The sequence below is a fragment of the Neolamprologus multifasciatus genome, chromosome 14 (genome assembly GCF_963576455.1).
Source record: "Neolamprologus multifasciatus chromosome 14, fNeoMul1.2, whole genome shotgun sequence".
NCBI classification, from domain to species: Eukaryota; Metazoa; Chordata; class Actinopteri; order Cichliformes; family Cichlidae; genus Neolamprologus; species Neolamprologus multifasciatus.
Window position 1 is genome coordinate 37851502 of NC_140452.1, and position 22197 is coordinate 37873698.

The 22197-nt window shown below is 39.1% G+C and overlaps 1 protein-coding gene across 9 annotated transcripts in view; it reads right to left on the reverse strand.

The window, feature by feature from the left end:
- Positions 1 to 22197, reverse strand: part of bcas3 (BCAS3 microtubule associated cell migration factor) — a 367208-nt gene that overhangs the window by 339011 nt on the left and 6000 nt on the right. For all 9 annotated transcript variants that reach the window (XR_014868693.1, XR_014868695.1, XR_014868694.1 and 6 more), the window contains exons 6-7: positions 14001 to 14082; positions 10235 to 10307 (exon numbers count right to left, since the gene is read on the reverse strand). Coding sequence is in view for 6 of the 9 variants with exons in the window: in XM_085130745.1 (XP_084986871.1) it covers positions 10235 to 10307; positions 14001 to 14082 (155 nt within the window). In the remaining 3 variants the exon portion in view is untranslated. The remainder of the gene's footprint in view (positions 1 to 10234; positions 10308 to 14000; positions 14083 to 22197) is intronic.

Consider the following 22197-nt stretch of genomic DNA (forward strand, 5'->3'; position numbering starts at 1 on the left):
AAACGGCAAAATGACAACAGAACATGGTTAGAGAGAGAGAAACTACATTTCTGTTAAAGTCGTCTGTTGTGGGACACGATGGCATAAAGGGGACCTTGACTTGACTTGAGTGTCAAACTTTAGTCTTTTTATGTTCCAATCAGAATGCCAGCCTCAGACACCCTGTGTCCTTCTTGTGAAACCGAGTGAAAAGTTGAACACAGTCGAACAGTATTTGTTCTCTGGGGAGCATTGGGAACATCTACATTTAATGTCACAGCAAAGTCGCTGAGGTATTTTAAACCAAAAAGTCGACATGATCACCAAGGCTTTTAGTCTGGGGAAGGATGGCACAGCAACCAATTTACCAATGTTTCTATGAAAGGAAACCAATCGCTAGTGATGCTAAAATTGTATATTTAAAATAGCAGTTTAGTCCTTAAGAAATTTAACTTCTTTGAAAGAAATAGTGTCACCATTGAAACTACAGTACCAGCACCTGTAGGCTAGCAAGATCAACCACATAGAAATTGTAAGACTTGAGTTGCGGTCAGTTTGGGACGGTCCAGAATTTTCTGAGTTTAAATTGCTGTGGGCATAAAACAAGTACAGGGCAGACTTGCTGAATGCATAACTATTTCAGATGGTCTTACAGTAAATGCTGGCTGCTTGGGTCATTTTTGTCTTCTACGACTCTGCACAGTGCCACATTTATAAGCGTGCATTTTAATTTTAGACACACAACGGTTTACAACGGTCATTAGGGGCTATTATGGATGGCACGTGTCTTATTATTGTGTCATTACTTCCTCCTGGATTAAACATACTGACATCTGTCACTTTTCCTCTGCTTGAGGCAATCTGCACACATCTTTCCATGAATGTGAACTTAAACCGGGAGATCAAAACCACAAGATTTCATGTGACTGTAGAAAGCATAAGATGGAAGCCATAGAGGGAATTAAAAAGAAGGCAAATAAATTAATTTACAAGGAAGGGACTTCACCACATTTCCTACTGCTGCGAAGTTTTACAAGCTCCCCAAATATAGACGACAATTACATAGTGTGGAAATGCTACACAAATACAAGCTCGGTTTGGGAAGCTGAGTCTGCTTCTGCTGAAAGAAAGAACTCTGATGCTCCAACTGCAGACTGTAAAACTTCTGAGATCGTAATCTCACTTTTCAATATTAAAACCAGAAATTTAGGATCAGCATTGCCATCAGACAGCAGTTTATGCCAACACTGAACAAGTTCTCCTCAGACGTTTATTCTAGGCAGGATAGACAATAAACTCTCTTAGAAGCTACAGTTTCCACTGCTATTGTTGTAAAGGAAAAGAATTACAGGTAAATTTGGATGAATTTTAATTTAGATATCGTTTATAAAATGTCCAGCTGTTTGCTTCTATTAAGAAAATTACTGTTTGCATTACAAGCTTTCATGAACGATGCATTTAAATATGCCAAAGATGTATTTTTGTCCTAAATAAGGACTCTTTTGCATACACTTCCAGTAGCATAATCTGAACACTGGACAAAGTGCAGCTCATTGGTGACACAGAAATACAGATTTCTACAGAGGAAGTTTTTGATTCCATTTTTGATTACTACATAAATCAGAACACGCTATTAAATAGCAGTCTCTCTAATTGTCCCAGTCAGACCGCGACTGGTTGGAGACCAACCAGTCCCGCCACCAGTCGACCTGTACAATTGTGTTGTCATCCAAAGTGGTCAAGTAGAGGGTGTTGTACACTCAGCCTTTGGGTGACTACTTGTAATCAATTAATGAGAAAAGATTTTATGTAATCACTGAGTTTTCCTAGTCTCACATATGTCATGTTTTTAAGCTAGCACGACTAAGACATGTTATTTGATGTACAGATATTTAAATGAGATATTATCAAATGTGCAAAAAATTATTTTAAATTACAAGAAACAAACACTTAAATATGTTTTTTTTTTTTTTATTTTATTTGTATTTTCCACTATTCAGAGAGTAGTGGTGGTGTAGGAACAGCCTCGAATGTTCTAGTTCACAAAAAAATTTGGAAAACAATATAAAATATTTTTGGCCTATTGTATCGCAACCAAAATCTTGGACTAGCATAGGACTTGCACTAGCCTCCACCTGCATACGCACCCCATTTACAGTTGTAGTCAGAAGTTTATGACTTTAAATATGACTTTAAAAAAAAAAGAAATGGGTGCACAATTTGAACTTATTTAGGATTTTCTCTCATTTACACATGGTCACGTACACATACCGGCTCAAACATATACATACACTTAAAACTTTTAATTATTCATGCTGAAGGTTCCACAGTGTCTTTTAATTTGACAAGGCCAAAGCTTATTCTCGTTAATGATCAAGATCATGGATAATTACGACTTGCAGTTTCCGTTTTTGTAGTTTTTCTCTTTCCAAAGAGTCCAAAGTGAGTTTTACTTGACCAAGACAGAAGCCCCTGGTCGCAAATCAACACCTTAAAGCTCAACTGAAAATTGCAGCTGCCCATATGGCCGAGCCAAATGCCTTCTGGAAAGGACATTTTATTTACAGAGAAGACAAAGATTGACCCATCTGGCCACAATGACAAGAGGTATGTTTGAAGGTGAAGGTGAAGCTTCAAACAGAAGAACATAGTACCAACTGTCCAGCATGGTGGTGGTAGCATTATGCTGTTTTGTCAGTGGTACTGGTACACTGCAAGAGGACTGCCTCCAAATTCCTTAATTTCACTTCAAATCAACAGCTTGATGGCTTAAACCATACAACTGGGTGGTCCAACGTGAGAATGATTCCAAAAACACATCAAAACTGGTCTTTAAAGGGGTAAAGCAGGCTAACACTAAGCTTCTGGAATGGCGTTCCCAAACCAGTTCCCAACCAGTCCAATGAGCTCTACCAATTCTGGCAAAAAGAGTGGTCAAATAACCCGCTAGAATTACACAATTTGTCAATGGCTACCAAAAGCATACTTGATAAGGGACACTTAACCACATGTTATTGGGTGTATATGTATATATATTTGAGCCTGTATGTCTACTTATGACCCTGAATAGAGCTAAAGAAATTAACAATACATACAATAATTCTAACAGTTCAAAGAAATCATTAAAACTCTCAAACTACCATGACATTTGTCCCCATGATGAGTTTATGTAAAATTCTATATTTATGAAATCAAAGGGAAAGAAAAGAAAAACTGCAGTGCAACGTTTTTTCTCTACTCCTCCTTATTTGTTTTCTCTTATGACTCTTATTGGCTCTCTGCTGAAACCCAGAGCTCCCCTTCTCCACACACAAATACTAGCCACATCAGAGCCTACTGGGGGCCGGGGGGAGCCACAGTGATTCCGGCAGGCTGGAGGCATTAGCAGGAAAGTAATTAGGGTAAAAAGTTCAACCACAGCTCCATGTCTGCCAGAAATACATTTCCTCCACTATTTAATACTTCACATAATAATAAGAATAATTGCCAGCATTTTGAAAACAAACTACCCTGTGTTTGTCCATGTGTATTCATGTACAGGCTTTTACTCATTGTTAGTGTTTATGTGTTAAAGCATACTGCATTAGAGTGAAAAGTGCAGCTAAATAGATAACAAACCCATTAAATCTGACTATACTAGCTACAAAACATTAAAAAAAACTACAAGTTTGTGACTCAAAGATGTGTAACATTAAAAGCACAACAATGGGGAAAAATCAACATGGGATTTATGTATATGCACCCAATAAATTCAGCTTATTCTTTCTTTGACAGCAGTGAAGTGGGTATTAATATTCATTACCCAAACCATGGCTTGCATTAGATCCCATTTTAACCTCATGTGCCAATTTTCTGTCTATGTTAAGTGGAAGCACTTGACACAAGAAACATCTGGTCATACAGCAGTTCTTTCTTCTGCTTTGACATCTTAAAGCTATATAAGAAATGTGACGTATCAACTTAGGCTTGAGGCCAGTGTTCAACTTTTATATTTTTCAGAGCAAAACTTTTCATGACTATTTCATCAGCTCTAAAGACAAAATCACTTGCTAGCATTTAGTAAAATATATTTAGTGCAATAACTCAAAAAGTAATAATTAACTTTTAAATCTTTGTTGTTCTGCAGTCAATAGACCAATAGAAAAGCCTGTGTGCCCTATTAGTCATAAAGGCACAGGACTCCTGTTAAGGGAGTGACAATGAGCTGCTGGAGGCATATATAGTTTTATAAATGCATCACAATTGGGATGTAATAGTGGCTGGTGCAATGCCCACTTACCAAAAGTAGTACAGGAAAGGGAATCATAGCCAAATCATTGGATTCATAAATATCTGTACAAAATTTAAGTAATCTAGAAGGTGGCTGCAGGGAAGGACATGCTGGAGAGATTATGCCACTCAGTCGTTTTTAGTATATTTTAGGCAGGCAAAAATTGCATCCATGTTTATCATGGATGCAATTTTTGTTATCTTCTAATCGGATTATGTAATCAGAAAGTATGTCTCCTCCAACATTTCAGGAAAGCTTCAAAGTAAAGTCATTTTTGGACCTCTTCTAAATATCGGTAGAGATGAGACTTCCCCAACTTCATAAAAGTTTTTACTTACAGCCATAAAAAGGCATCTGATTATTTTTGCCCAGTTAAGACTGATAGCGAGCCCTCCAACAGTGGGTGTTACTTAACAGTTAACATCTGGAGAAAATTACAATAGTATTGCAATATACTTCAATCTAGAGGAAAGGAAAAGTTTAAACTTTAGTAAAATAAAATATTAATTGCTTTGACCACAGGGGCCTGGCTTAAAGAATGAAGCTGTGGTAAAAGTTTGAAAAGTCATTACTAATCATTCAGCCTGTCGGCTGTGTTTATATGCACCACTTCCAGTACTACTGAGTATAATCTGACTTCCTATTTGAAGGAGGAAAACTGGCGAGGCAGAACACATTTTCGACAGACATAAAGCAGACGTGGAAGTCAAAATAAACGTTCCACAGCGAAGCCTGAGCCCCTGAGCTCTGCCTATGCACTGCACAAGTACGTATGTGTGTCCACATGTGGGGCAACGAAAAAGGGGAAGTGAAAGAGCAGATTACAGCTACTCTCATTTCCACGCAGGAGCATGACAAAAGTGTCAGGGAACAATTTGATCAAAATGGTTTTCTCAGTGGAGAACATGACATTCCTTTCCACAAATTGAAGGCAAATTTTGCCAGCCAGGGCAAAAGGAGGACTGTGGATTGTCCTCTGGGCTGACACGGTGTCTAAATACTCCGATCATCTTCAACACAATTGATACAGCTTTACCGCAATTTTAATGCAGGACAAATTAAATACGTTCACGGCAGCATCCACCCTCCAGCTAAGATTGGACAGCACATGTTTGTGCGCATGGTCATGGTGTGACAGTGAAGAATACCATAACCTCATGGTGGATAAAAAGCATCACTTCTCCAAATCTCTTAATCTGGTGGCTTGTTTTATACAAATGCTTCACGATTTCCATTTAATACACTTTAGCAAAAGGATACATCCGGTGCACGGAGCAAAACCTGTCATGAAAATGCACTGAAACACTTAGTGCTTAGTGCTTCAATGGGCTTTTGCCATCAAAAGTGTTTGTGTGGGCTAAGTGGAATTTGTTGCCTCCAACCATGTAGTTAATAACCTGTGATATTTCACTAAAGGATTTAAAGCAGATTAAATGCAAATGTGCAGGAGGATGAAATTGTGTTTGCTGTACATTTACTTTGGATTTTGCATGGCACTTACTGTCAGTGTGAGTGGTGGGAGGAGGCAAGCTTCACCCAACCCTCTGTGTAGCTTTTCAGGTTTGTTTTTAAAGTAACACTGCACCACGAAACAGCACCTTATGGCTTATGGGAAATTAGAGTTAGGTAGTAGAAACTGAAATCGAAGCACATCAGCTTGCACCGATAATTTGCATAGTTTGATGCCTCAACATTTAAAGATGAAAACTATATGCATTTGTCAATGTGTTTTTCACATTTATTGTGCAAGCATGGCTTATTTGCTTGCCCGATCTCGACAGGAAACACTGGTCAATCACTTAAATAGGGTTAAAAGGAGCCATATTTATGAAGGTGACCAGTAGCGGGTTTTGATACGGGCGACATGGGCGGTTGCCCGGGGCGGCATCACGGGTATCGGCAAAAAATAAAAAATAAAAAAAATAGCTTGTTCTCATGCTGCCCCGACGTCAGCCAGCGCATTTTGGAGATGACATGGGCACCGATCGGTTTTCTATCGCCCATTTGCTGGGAGTAAGGGCGCCCTCTGTTTGCGAGGTGCGCCTGCTGCTTGCGGCACAGGGAGGAGAGGGCGGGGCGGCGGGGGATTCACTGGCTGGCTGGAGCAGCATCTAATAACCAACTCGCAAAATAAAAGAAAATAAAAACAAACCAACAAACACAAAAACACCAGACATGATACAGACAAAATTTGCACCGATGTTTTTTCGAAATTCTATATGCAAAAAGTGAGCGCGAGAGCCCTCGGTGCGCCTGCTCGCTGCTGAAGTCAAAGTAAACTTTATTGTCATCTCCGCTACATACAGTCCAGTATATAGAGAGACGAGACGACGAAGCTCCAGTTACAGCAGTGCAAGTAAACAAACAATAAATATGAGAAGAGTAAGAAAATAAATCTACACTTTTGGACTCGGGGTAAAGGGATCAATAACAATTTAAAATTTATAATTTACAGTTTGATGATTTAACATTTCACACACAACCCGTCAACAGGGGAGGGGGCCGGCTGCTTCCAAATAGAGCACATTTCATTCATAATGTTGTAAATCCAAGCCCATTATGTATTCATGATTTGAATCCTGGGTTGTGCAAAATCCCAGAAATAAACCTTAGACAAAGTGAATCTGTGAACAGGTGTAGGTCTGTTAGATCATGTTGTGGTGATCCTCGAGTTGAGGGCTGGGTGTTCATACTGGAGTGCAAAATTAAAACCAATGTAAGATGGACAAGAAACGTTCAAAGCCATCAGGTGCTCAGTTTAGAAAAAACAGAAAAGAAGAGGAGGAGAAACGAGCAAAAGATACCAGGGAGCAGATGTGTGATTGGATAATGGACAGATTTTAATATTAATTAGTCATTGTCAATTGTTGATTTGTCCTGTTCATTGTATGACGAATTATGATGGCTGTTTGGTAGCCGTTTGCATACTATGCATACTCTCTCTCTTCATATGTGTGTGTTTCTCTGCTGAAATTCAGCATGGTTCCGACAACAGTTTTATGTCAACGTACAATCCTTAATATGTTTTGTGTGTGTGTGTGTGTGTGTGTGCGTTGGGGGGGCAGAGGGAGTGTTCGCCCAGGGCACCAAACAGGCTAGGACCGCCACTGAAGGTGACTACTTAGGGTCATGTGTGTTGTGCACGTTGTCTCTGAACAGCAGACTAATGTGATCAACCGATCATATTAGATGAGGAAAATGTTGCCTTGGTAACCATAAGAATGGACATGTGGCTAATGTCATGAAAAGGTCACTTCTGAAACAGACCATGATTTTTTTTCCAAGCCCCTAACTAAGTGCTTCTGTTGGCTAATTAAGCTGTAACCAATAACAATAACATAAATGTTTAAAAAACAACAACTTTGAATGACTTTTAATAACCACGTGTGATACACAGACTCTAGTCTCTTTGATTAACGTATGCTCACTGTTGTTCCTTCGATTACCTCACCCGCCATTTAAGGGCTTTTTGGTAGGAAAGCTTTTAACCATCTGTCCTTCAAAGGCGTAAGCATGCGATGTATACAACACATGGACACATCTATAGTGGCACTAAAATCCATCTGTGTCGTGCCTCTAGATACTAATGCATTTATTGTCTAAGTATTATTATCATGTTTAATTTTTGCATATCAAGTAAAAACAAAATACACCATTTTATAGATTTAAAAAACAAAAGAATTAAAAAATATATATCTCAATCAAGTTAGCTGTCAACTGACAATTATAGATTTAAAGTGAACTGATGATTCTGTTGTTCCAACATCACTACCAGACACTTTCAGCCCCATCAGCAACACATAAAAATACTTATTTGTAATATAAATAAATAACCTACACAGCCTAGTGTGTAGCTTTTTTTATAGAAGAAAAACAATCATCAGTGACGCACAAGAGGAGCGAGCAGTGGTGCAAAGCATCCGCCTTTTGAAATTGGCGCTCTTTTTAAAAAACAATATAATAAAATTCAGGATGTAGAACACTGTTTACTGTTTGACATACTGTACAACCCATCAAAAAAGTCTGTCCACGGCCTCAGTAGTGACTGTTCATCCATGTGTATTAACTAGAGTCTAGAAATAGCCCGTGCAGTATTAATTCTGATGGTGAAAGAAGTCTATATTGAGGGGACCACATCCTCTCGGCATGTGGAGATGTTGTGAGGGGGTAGACGGAGGTTGGAAATGTCACTCCAGAGAACAAAGCACACTTATTCATCACTGAACTTTTGCCCAAGATATGTGTGCGCTCAAACACCCACAAACAGTTAAGTCGCCTCGGTCTTTCCCATAAAATTTCACTGAGAATCACTTTGAGAATACTAATACCTGTGGATGTAATTAAAACGACTGAAAATAATAACAACAGCTAGAAAGGGAAGGAAACTTAAATCTTTTCCAGAAATGTGAGCAGACGTACACACCAAGGTCTGCAAGGGCACCAGCAGTCTTTACTAATTCCTAAAGCCCTCTGGCACTGGTACAGAGTGAAAGGGACGCATATGTAGCTTTACTGTCAAGAAAATCACTGGATCCTTACATTGTTTGGACTTTACACATAATCCTTTCCATTGATAAAATTATGTTGAGTGTGCCTGGCTGGAAATCCACAAGTACAGCGCTTTAGCACACATGCTTTTTCCCTTCTCTGGTTTTCCTTTAATTTGCAAATCTTGTAATCTAAGCCTAGAGCTGACTGAACCGACTTCTAAACCAGCACTGCTCTAGCAGCCAAGAGTCCAATCTGTTTTCCATTTAAGTGTCAGGACGGCATCCTTTTTGGTGGTTAACAAAAGCTGTTATTTCAAAATGATTATATGCTAAAAATTGTGCGAGGACCTTAGTAAGTTTATGAACAGGCCCGATGGAAAGTACAGCGCCGCACCCGGAAGCTTTTTTCCTTCTCGTCTTTGACCAAAGTGTTATTTACCGAGCACTTCTGCAGAGGGAAGGACCAGGCTGCGCCATTCAGCCAGAGGTCAGGGTTTCTGCTTTTCAACACAGTACATGTTTTCAGCATTAGTGTTGAACGACGCCTGGGTGATCTGCCAAACCGTCAAAACGCTGCCTGTCTCAGTGTCAGTGAGGACATAGGAAAAGCAGAAGCAATGGCAATGGCGTCAGAGAGACAGTGGCGGCAGTTCCTGGAAAACATCAAGAAGGTGGTCTCCATCAAGACCCAGCTGAAGACAGACTTCCTTATTTCATTTCCTGGGGAGGATATATTGAGTTAAATTTTGTGTTGCTCTGGAAGAGCAGCATAAGTAAGTGGAAGAGGGGGGGGAAGAAGGGAGGGCACGAACTGGGTATAGAGAAGGGAGTGCAACATGCCTCGGGGTCTGTCACTTTTGAAGTAAGTTTTCTTGCACTAAACAAAGACGTGACATTCCCAGGCCTAACCCTAACAATCCCAGGCTTCTGCACATCTGCTCCATCACCCTTCTCCCAGCCTGTGGGGCATTCAGGTACCGCTCGCATTCCAGCCACACTGCCACTAATAGTCACTAAGCCCACATGGGTGGCTCACCTCAAGTTGCATGTGAAGGGTTCGTAACAAAATGTTGGGTGTCCTTTGATGCCTCTTATTTTTAAAAATGACTTTCAGATGGAGCATTTGTTGTCCTTCATAACGTCACCGAAAGTAAAACACTATTGGCAGGTTTTAAAGAAAGGACGGCTAAATCCCACGAGACACAGGCTGCTTTAGTTTCTCACTTTCCAGTAAGTGCACTTTTTTTTAGAAAGTAGATGCCTGTCTTTACTAAGCAAAGACAGAGCTTAACGGGCATCTAGTCTTTAAGTTTAAGACGACATCATTTTTTGCCCCTCCACTAGTTAAGCTGTCAGCACAACATTATAGCAGAAAGATGTGAATCTATAATTCATCACTTATAAACAGAGGGGAAGCAAAGTCACTATTCTGCATTGCAGTTTATGGGTGACCGACAGGAAGTGATGTCAGTCTTATAACGAAGCCTGAACTCACCCAGAGGACCCCGTGCTCTTGCAGACCCCAAGGAGGGGCCTCTTGTCAGCAAAACTGTCCAGCTTTACAGGACCTGAGGAGGAAGAGGAGTCAGAGGAAGAGCCAGATGAGAAACAGCAGAATCTGCACACAACAAAGAGAGACATTCTTTACAAACATGTGAGGGCTCGAGCACTCCCCACCCTCATACAGCAGGCAGGCTATTACCATGGCAGGAAACGTGCTGATTACATTACTATGGTTGCCCCATAATCCAATTATGGTTGCAAAATATTTTTTGATAAATGGAGATTTTTTTTCTCCCATCCAAAACATGGAATCACTTAATTTAAAGACTTTGTTTGCTAGTTCCTACTGATTTTCTACTGTAAATTTCAGCTAAAAGAATAAATGAAGCTTGATGTAAAATTATTTAAAAAAAAAAAAAAGCCCAAACATTTTTGTTCCTCCAAAAAAAGTTAACAAAACTCAAAAATGATGGAGAAATCTTATTGAAAATGCAAGTCCAGTGGGCATGTGAAAAATGAAGAGAAATCCTGCTGCATTAAGTATTTCTGATCCCATATTTTCCCTAATTGTCTCATTTTTGAAGTTTGGCAAAGGATAAGGGGACCGAGTGGATGGGGGTGCTTAGACTGAAGAAGATGTTACCCTTTAGAGGACTGTAATTTGAGGGTTGACAGTAATCAGCCCAAGTTCCTGTGGTATGGCATGAGAGCAAATGTGCCTTCCGTACCAGCCTTTAACACTACCAACAGGATCCTTCTCTCCTTTCATGTTTCTGTCATCAGTCGAGATATTGAGCCGGAACATAAATATGCTCCTTGGAGACTTGGTGAATGGCACATTTAACCAAAAAAAATAAAAAATTCTGGGAAGATGCATAGAGCAACTTTAATTTGATTACTATTGCAATGAATAGTAACAGAAACAAGTAAGTGTATGTTTAAATAATACTACGACATCGCCCGAAACATCAGGCTACATATTAAACTGCATGGAATTTCCTCTAGCATGAAGACCAGAGAGCGTTCACAAAGTATCTCCTCAATGCTCATTTGTTATCAGACAGAGAAGTCATTGCTTCATTTTCCAAAACAACAAAAGATCAGAGCTCGTAAACGAGATGTGGATAAACGCGTTTACTTCCTTTGGAAAACCAGCTTTTCCTTCTCTATTCCAGGAAGGAGGAACCTTGCCTTATTATAATCAACACCTATTTTCAGGGCTTTACGAGTCCACCCACCCACAGCCTCATATCCCAGACAATTGGCCTTTTAATGGCTCGCCACAGTGCAACACTGTTTGCACCCTAACAGATTACAATCAGTGTCCTTCCCTGCAGTGGTACAATTCATATTTATTTTCTGCTGAGAGAATTACTCCCCTCATGTGTCGGGGCTATCTGCTGCTTCTTATTACTGTGGTTTGCTTTTATCCACTTCCAGCACTCCTCAAAAGCTGCCATTGTGTGTTGTTGAAATCTGCCAAAAGACTGCAACATAGACGGCGAACACAAAGACGATTTTCTCACCAAAAAAAAAAAGCCACAAACCATCTTTCACAGAACCGATCGACACCTGCAGGGATTAAATTTAAACGTCACGCCTGTAAAGAGTCTCATCAGTGGAACAAGTCGACCATTTGCGCCATGACTTTGAGAATATGTCCACCTTCCAGTGGAACCAGTGCCACATTTGTTTGTCATTACTGGGACTATTTCACTTACATTACAAATGAAATGAAATGCTTTAACGTTGTTTGTATTTCAGTTCATATAAAACAGCATTAGGTAAGCAGATCAAACGTGCATTCACAGAACATCATGGGAAATGTTTCCTTCCAAAAAGAAATGAATCTGAAAGTTCAATATACTGATTCACAAAGATTCTCATTTTCCTCCTGCATTGTAATTTTCATTTGGACCACGCTACATTACTCATAAAAGCAAATTGTGAGTAATGTAAATTACAAAATGCTGCTTTTGAAAGCCTCTATTACACTTTCCAAATCTGCGAGTTAACTTTAGGGTGAGTGATGGAAATCTCCCTATCAGATAGTAAGAGAGGGGGGGTCTATGCAGGAGGCTCCGCGTGCCAGTCTGTTTGTCCTTGAGGAATTTACACTACAACGCACTAATTATGCATGTGCATGCATCCAGGTGGTGGATATGGAAGCATTTCACACGTCACTTGGTGAAGCTACAGAGTGTTAGCTTCAGATGCCAGACTGCAGTTTCTATGTGGTTTCCTTGCTGTACTTAAAGTTCATCTCAGGTTGAAGCAGCCACTGTGGTCTGTGTGATCTCAGCTTTTACATTAAGCACTATGAGCTTTCTATTGTTGCCCTGCAACAAACTGGCAACCTGTTCAGGGCGCACCACGCCTGTGGCCCCATATCCAGCTCAAGACTCTGAATTGGATTAGTGGACGAAAATGTTTTTGTTTTTTTTTTTAAAATAATATTCACTCATTTTTCTGAAGGTATCCAAAAATCATCATTAATAATGAACAATGATTCTTTTGCAATGTTTGCTAAAAGAAGATTTTCTCTGGCATCATTTTGTAGCAATCATCCATGTCAGATTATAATACTGACGCAAATACAAAACTCACATTTGATCAAAATGCACTTGGGATACCCTTTGTTTGGCTAAACTCTTCATGACAAAAGGACACCAATGCCTGCATTACTAGTAATATGGACTACTGACTGAGAGCGGGCTAACAGTAATCGTAGATTTACGACAACATTAGGATGAGGAACCAAGGAGCACTCTTTAATTTTAATGATATAGCACCACTTAAAATGCCCACAACCCAAAACTGCATTACAATAGGCCATCCGAAATTTAATTTTAAGTGTTGACCTTGGATGCTGAAATCAAGTTAACCAGAGTTTTTTTTTCCAGGACAGACATTTCTGAATTATGCTGAAAAGACACTTCAGAAGACTTGCAAAGGAAAAATGTTTAAATGAACTTCCTCCACATCCCTGTGTGGTTTCAGAAGAGACATTTACTGTTAAAACAAATCTCAGACAGCATCTGAAGGTGGCACAACACGAGCTGAGGTTTTATCCAGTACAAGGTGTAAAAGTTTGTGTTTCACAGTTGAATGCAGCTTCTTCTGAAACAGATATGTAGATGTGGAACTTTAATACCACTGATACCATAAAAAAAGCTACATAATGATCAGCAGCATTAAAATCACTGATGGATGCAAAACATTGACCATCTCATCATTTCAATCATGCAGTGTGTTTATGAAACCTAAGGTCCTGATATCAATGCAGATGTTACTTTTGATGCACACAGCTTAACACTGTTGTAGCCTTTGAAAGCAAAGACGCTCCATGACAGTAGCAGCCTCCTCTACCAGCCAATGTGGGCTGCACACTGCAAAACACCATAAATAGACTGTGCACAGAATACCAATCCCACAGCACATTACCCAAAAGATCCTGCCAACAAGCTAAAACCTTATAAAAATAACTAAAGGAACCCATCTCTACCCTTATAGCAGAGATGTGAAAAATACTGACACCTACTGTGTTTGTTTTTCTGTGTTTCCTCAGCAGAAATGTTTCTCAGCAGCACCGATAAAAGAACTGACAACAAATGTTGTCAACTTCACCTGCCAATGGTTTTAATGCTGTATAATCATGTCATTACTACTGTATAATTACTCAAGCAAGAATATGCAATATGTGCTTAACTGCAGGTAGGTGCATATCATATTCAAGTAAAGGTACTGAAAATACTCACTGTTATGAGGAGCTGGCAGAATGCGAGCAGCTCGCACTGGACCATGTCGCACCGAGAAAAGCTCTTGAGCTTCTCCTGCCAGCTGAAAAAAAAACATATATTAGACTTGAAAGTAACAGAAGTTCACAAATCAGCACAATAAAAGAGGTATTTTTACTCAGTAGTACAGACCAGGATTAAAAAATCCAAAATAAAACATATTTAGGTATTAGGCCGTTCGGCCACGTAGGGAACTGTTTCAAAACACACGTTTCTTTTAAAGCGTACAATTTCTTGTCATTTTTTTTTTTAAACCAATGATCTGATCTGTTCACACTAAGAAAAACAACACGTTTTCTCGCCGTGTAAAACTACTTTTCATAGAAAATGGCAGTGTGAGGTAGGGAGGGAGGATGGGGAACATCCACATGGTGGTCTGGTTGTTAAGCTCCAGCCAAACCACGAAGTAAAATCCACCAAGCACAAAATAAAAGTCCCAGTGGCATCACAACACAAATGAGCTGACTCCACTTACAGAGCCAACAACAAACAGTTTTTGGATTTATGCTGTAAATTATGTTTCCATCATTTCATTTTTCATCCACTACTTCAGGTACTGGCTTTCTTAATTAACCACCCCATGACTTCTTTGTTGCCAAGATTTTACACACTATATTAAAAAAAATTAAATAAAAATTTAAAAAATAAATAAATCTGAATTTTCAGCTACTATATCATCTTTGGAGGGAACTGTGCATTTTGCATTAGGGGCAATGGGAACAATGGGGACGATGGGTTCAATGCAAAGTTCTGTATTTTATGTTAATTATGGCAAATGATTCTTTTTTCACTTACGTGTGCAACTCTTATCACATTTTTAACGAATCTGTCCACACTGAAAAATTTAATGGTCAAAACTGTAATTTGGTTTTAATCTAATGATGGCAGTGTCATTAGTGCAGCAACACCAGTAACCACAAAACAGGCTTCAGTCCGACTTTGAGAAGGTGGACAGTGGGAAGGATGAATAAAATATTTCACTCTACCACGAGTCATGCTCACAAATTAATAAAACACCCTTAAATGTGTGTAAATGACTGCAGTAATTCAATTTTCCCATTACAAATATGCAGTGTATTGTAGTTTTTCCTTAATAAAGTCCAGGCTAATATTTTCATTTAATTTGTTTCACGTGCATTTTATTTCTTTTAGTTGCATAAATATTTGATGATATCTTAGGTAATTTCCCACCCAGAAATATGAACCACGTGGAGTGAAATAGCAGACTTAATTTAATAAATTAAAAGGTAAACAAAACATTTGGAAATGCCAGTTTTAGTTTCAAGTCTAAATTTTCAGCAGGTTTATCAGCAGCTTCCCAGGCGTGGATTAAGCCTAGTCCTACTCTAAAAGAAAAATTCAATGAATATGAATAGAAGTTATGGTCTAGAAGTCAGCTTAATTCATGTCTGGGGAGACTGAGCCTAAGAGAGTTGTTGGGGAGACTCCCAACCTCAGTATTTGAAAATCCCTGCCCAGGTGTGTGACTGAGTTTCATTAGAAACTCAGTCGCATGTTGTGCCAATAAAATACCAAAATTGTAAATGCATAAAATTTACACCAATGCATTAAAAAATAAAAAAAATAAAAACCCTAAGACTCTGACATCATCCATTTATAAAAGGTTTTTTAATACTCAACGTTAGAGAGTCAGTCCAGCTTATATAGTGCAGCCAATTATTTACTGAAAAAACACACCACAATACATAAAAAATGAGTAGAGAAATAAAAACGACATTACCAGCAGCTGTTTGTTTATATGTTTGACTGTTGTACAGTTGATGTGTAAGGGGAGAGAGCATGTCTGTCTCTCACTGCCGTCATCATCTGCCTTCACTGAATAAACATGTTCATTCTACCACATTTGCACAGACTTGAAATTACATTTACAGATAAACAGTAAGAATAATAGAGTTGAACTTAGAGTCGATTTTTAAGTTTGCTGCATTTCTGGTCTTTATTACAGAGCAAATTTAACCACAGTGAAAAGCACTTTAATGTGTGTGTGTGTGTGTGTGTGTGTCCAGCTGGGTTTAGTCTTCATCCATTTATATGTGATGCCAGTATATTAGTTCCTGGCAGTGTCTGGTGTATGTAATGGCACATTGTTCTAAGCATACAATGCCCTACTTTTCTTTCTCTTTTATGCATTAAATTACAGTGAAGCCTGCATTATCACTTTACTAGTGCTTTAATCTGTTTGTTTTAAGTCTTTAAACCCATCTGAGGGGATGATCGCTCTTTTGCGCAATTAGTAGCCTTTTCAAAGTGGCGGATTTGGAGCTGTGTTTTTATTCAAAGTGCTTGAGGCCCAGCTGCGGTAGATTAACACTGAAGACACAGGCAGGTTATACAAGCACTGATAGCAGGAATAAAAGGAGGTTGGCAGCAGGGTACGATTCCTATGCAGGCAAATGGTCCTGCAAGCGGGAATAATGGAATTTGCTGGATTAAAATGAGAAGAGAGGATGGCTGGAGGTTAATGCGGCAGGTTATTGCGCATTACCCCACTGCTCATCCTCGCCTTACATGGCTCTATATGACATCCACTGCCTTCAACAACATACCCAATATTACATTAGTGGCCGGCGTATGCAATATGCCAAATTGCTTTTTCAAACTTTTCCTGCATATAGTTATTCATTATATTCATTTCATTTGTGGCACATAATGTTTTTGTGGAATCACAGTGTCTGCTCTTCTGTTTTAATCTCTCAAATGTAATGCCTTAAGCTGTGAACAGATATCTGGGCCATATTCACGAGTGGATACTCGCACAAATACAGCGCTGGACATATTGGGGGTTTGGAGCGAGGAGGTGCCTGACAGTAGCAGGTGCTTGCTCTCCCATAACACACACCACTGAAGTGATAAACGCACAGATTGGTGAACTGCTTATGAAAAAAAATTGAAATGTGCCACTCTGTTTTCTCTTCATAATGTAAGGACCAGATCTGAACCCTCAGTCATCTGCCTATCGACACCAACGACGCTGAGTAAGGATCACCAGTTTGGAGAGCACATCTGTGCAACTCCAAAAATACTTTCCAACATAGTAGAATATAAAGCACCTTTAGGAATGCTGTTGAAAATTTAAAAGTTTACATTAAGTGCTGGTCATTAAAATGTGTGCATCCTTAAACCCTAATGAATATGCTGAGTGTCTTTCCTTCTCAGGAAAATTCAGCAAAACCATATTTAAGCATTTGAAATATAGCATTATTCAGATTTATTATAAGCAATGGTCTTCCTCTTCACTGATTTAGCACCATATTGCTGCATATTGTAGCACAATACCATAATAATAGAAGAGAACTACATATAAGAGACCTCACAGAAGAAAGGTAGATGGATTGAATGCAGGTTCATAACTTCACACCGTGTCAGCTCGGCTGACGGTCGTGTGTAGGTTCAAACAAGATGACATGAGGCTGGAATAAAATCTATCCATCAACTGGTGGGCTGCAATAGACGTAGGCTGCCGGGGATTCCCATGATGCATTGAGTTTTTCCTTTCCAGTCACCTTTCTCACTCACTATGTATTAACAGACCTCTCTGCATTGAATCATATCTGTTATTAACCTCTGTCTCTCTTCCACAGCATGTCTTTATCCTGTCTTCCTTCTCTCACCCCAACCAATCACAGCAGATGGCCCCGCCCCTCCCTGAGCCTGGTTCTGCCGGAGGTTTCTTCCTGTTAAAAGGGAGTTTTTCCTTCCCACTGTCGCCAAAGTGCTGCTCATAGGGGGTCATATGATTGTTGGGTTTTTCTCTGTATCTATGAAGCGCCTTGAGGCGACTTTTGTTGTGATTTGGCGCTATATAAATAAAATTGAATTGAATTGAATTGAATTATTGGTTACACACCAACACAAACCAAAAACCAACCACTCTAAACTGGCTTCCTTTTATACTTTACCCATTCAGGTGAGCATCGGGAATTACCCAAGTCTTAGCAAACCAAACGAGAAAACAAACGTCCACATAAGCAAATATCAAACACAATACAACACACGGAAGACATATTTCTATTCATACAAAGTCCTATAAATAATTCAATAACATATACACGTCAATCAATTATATATCAATTAGAAACACCTTAACCAAAACTCCCCCCACCTGGCCCATTGGTTTACTCCAGGAGCTCATAAGCAGGTGACTGAGCTGCTTTTACTCTTTCACATCTTGCAAAGGAAGCAACCAGGAAAAGGTGCCTACAGCTAAGACACTTACTAACACACAAATACATGTGCAAGGAATTTAGGTTTACCAAAGCAAACGATAAATTGTGAACAGCTCCAACTCAGGTTGTTTTTCGTGACACTGGTCGGATGGCCAGTCCCCCTCTGTCCCTTCACTGTCCACAAACAGTCACTTAAACACTAACTGAAACGTCAAACCTGATAAAGAATCACCAAACTATACATATATTTATTTTTTATGTTGGTTTTAAAATACAAATCCTCAAGCAAATAAAAATACAGGTAAGGGTAATGGAACTCCTGGTCTCCATTACACACCACTTTTCCATTCGGAAGTCCTTGTGAATATTTCTGTATGTATGCTCGGTATGCTTTTAACATTTTCAGCTGTCAAAACTGATTTAAAATCGGGGTGGCTGTGCTCCAGATGGTGAGTGGGTGATCTCTAGTTGGAAGGTCAGTGGATTGCAACTGAACTTTAAGTTAAATAAATAAATAAAATTTTATTTATATAGCACCTTTCAAGATAAAATCACAAAGTGCTTTACAGAGGCAGAAAACAGACATTAAAATCTAAAACAAAACAAAATCGACCAAAAGCGAGTTTAAACAGATAGGTTTCTAACTGCTTTTTAAAAGACATGACTGAGTCCACAGATGTCAAACTCAAAGGGAGTGAGTTCCAGAGTCTGGGAGCCGTTGCATTTGATGCATGCATAGGGGTGTGAGGGTGTGTGTTTAAATGCGCTTAAGTATAGTTAAAAGCACTGCATGAACGTCTGTGTGATTGGGTGAATGAGACTTGTGGAGGAAAGCACTTTGCTTCAGTGCTCATGTGCAACAATCTGAGAGTCCCACCACGATGTGCTATGTATTTTAAAATAAAGTTGTTGGGTTTGTTTACTGTAGATTTACATATTATATAGTCACTGGGGGGGGGGGGGGAGACAGTTTAAAACAGGCCAATATTATCGGTTGCTTATCTATCAGTGTCAGCATTTACAATGCCTATAAAGGGAGAGATGAGTGCTGATGTTGCATAGTTTGTAAACTCTGCGACTTCCCTCGTGTGTGGAACACCACAAACACAATCATCAAAGCAGAGATAATTGAACAAATAAATAACTACACATAACAAATGTTTAGTTATTTATGAAATTAGTTCATGGTTTGAGTTTGTGGAGGGAAAAAAAATAAGCACACCTATATCAGACCCTAGAGTTTTCAAATGAAGATTAAAACTTGAATTTTAGTGTTAGAAATAAATGCTATTTTAGTAGGCTCTAATAAACAGGATTAGCGGACAATGATTAGCCTTGGGAAGGCACATAAATTCAAACTGATTAAACATAAATAACCCTGCACAGCTATGGCAGATTAAACAGATTGTATTAGCTCTCTCCTTCTGTGTAACTTGCATATCAGTGTCTGGATTACAAAAACTCCCCATGTCCATCCATGGATTAATATTTCTGAATTATAAAGGAGAGGTAAGATGGCTCCAACTCCTCGACACATCGACTCACACTCAGGCATTTTACTTTAGCATTTCATCAACACAATCGCAGACAATTAGTCTATGACAGTCTGCCTCTTATCACGCAGTGCTCGGTGACACCTCTCCAGTGAGAGGTGACGGTAATCTACATCACCTGAACACCTCTGTCAGTATCCATACAACCAGTCAGAGTCCCCGCCTCGTGAGTCTGTGAAAGCATGTGTGTAAATGTGTGTTCGTACTCTGGTGAGCCATTACAGAGGGTGTTGGCTTAGCAACTGTCACAAACACTTCACGGCCACTCAAAAGCCAGAGAGCAAGGCACCTTAGGTGCTTACTTAAAAAGCCTGTGAAAAAAACATAACCCATAAACATCCTGGAAACTCTGAAAACTTAAAAGGAAAACAATAGAAAAGGAAAGTGTGTAATAACAGGCCGGCCTTTGCTGCAGAATCGGTGTCAGTTGCAACAGAAAGGCGGAGAAGGCTATTTTACCGGGTGTGTGTAGCATTGCTAAAACAGCTGTAATCCTTTCCTCCACAATGCAACAGAAAGTCTGCTCACAACACGAGATTCGCCACATCATTCTGGTCAACGTGTGGGATCATGAATAAAGTAAGAGTGTGTCTTTTTAGCCGTGGCCTGTGGATGTTTATAAAGAGACTGATTAAGGACTTCGGTGTGTTTAGATCTCACAGGATGTATGTGAAGTTTGCATATTTCTGTGACAGCCTCCACATGAAAGGCGATACTCGGCGAGCGAAGCCTTCGCAGTGTTGTGGATAATTTGTTAAGTTACAAAGCTGACAAAATCTTCTAATGATTTTCCAAGTCGGACTTTGAAGAAGTCCTTTTTTATAAAGACTAAATTACTTGCCCACTCTGCTGGGTGAGGGCTCTACGAGGTTTAACACTGTCCAAGTTACAAAAACATATTTGAAGACAGGAACTACTTTTTCACCAACATTATGTAAAAAGAAATACGAGCCAAACAGAACACTTTTGCCTTAAACAACATTTTACTTTGACTCGTTTTTCCACAGATAATTATTACAGAGCCGTCCTACAGATAACAGAGGTCACATTAATCCATATCTTGTCAGTAGTATGTCATAACATGGCAGCCTATCAATAGGTCTCCACCTTGTGGCTACATTCAACATAACATTGCAGTGTGGCACAATACATTTATAAATTATCCTGGACACACAATAGAACCAACTACATTTTTCTTAAAACATCATTAATTAATATACTCATTAATTTTTAAATCATAATATTAATAATATTATTTGATAATTGTTAAGATGGTTAAAGTCATATTATTATGATTAGTACTTGCTTAATATTGCAATTATGTATCCTTCATTAACTGAACTGCACAATCACAATTTCCTCACTAGTCTTATATCATTTTTATATCATCTAGCTATGAAAGTAAATTTTGTTGCTTTAAAAAACACATAGGTTTGTACAGTCTTGATACATATCGTGATAATGTGATTACATGAATTTTGATGGACATGTAGGAGAGTTTCAGCAGTAGCTAACAGCTGTAATGGACTGATTCCCACACCGTTAAAAAGACTTGAGCCTGAAAGAAGGCACGGGTCAGTGCCAGGCTTTTTAAACCTGTGGTAAACACAGGCACTGAAAGAACAACATTAAAAGGAGCATTAGGTGTTGAATCTCTTTTGTACTGCAAAGAGAATTCTTGAAGTGGCCACACTTGCCCGTGAAGATGTGGGTCAATCACTGCCACTGCTGTGTGAGTTTCTACTCGTTTTTTCATTTTCTCCGTAGCCTTTACTCACAAAAAGGTGGACATGCCTAACGTCGTACTCAGACATGATACGAGCTGTAAGAAGTGCTGCTATCTGTATCAAAGAACCCATAACATGGTCAACATCGCCGGCTAGTGGACACGGACCTACACTGCAACACATTCTTGACTTTAAAGCATGAAGTGATGATTAGGTTAGATCCAGGTTAGCCACAGGGATTCATAAGAACATATTTAGTTGTTTAACTTTATTTTAGTAAGCTTCATTTGCAATATTACTTCTTAATATCTTCAAACCTACTTGAGTGATTTTATTTCATTCTTGCTTCTTGTGTGCATTTCAAAGTATGTGACTATAGTTGTGTACAGTTTCATTATTTTTTCAACCATAAAGATATAAAATATTCAAAACATTTTCTTGAGAATTTCAATTAGCAAGATAACTAATAACTAATTACTAGATAACTGCTAGCAAACACTGTGGGAAAAAAAGAAACGTTTTCCAACACAGCTATCATGACAGCACATTACAGTAGAATAAATGGACACCATTGGTACTTACATTTTAACAAGCTAGCATTTCATTCAATGAATTGCCAGCAAGTATTTTGGCTATAGCAAGTTACAAATTAATATACATTTTTTAGTCAGGTCCTGTCAGGTCCAAGAGG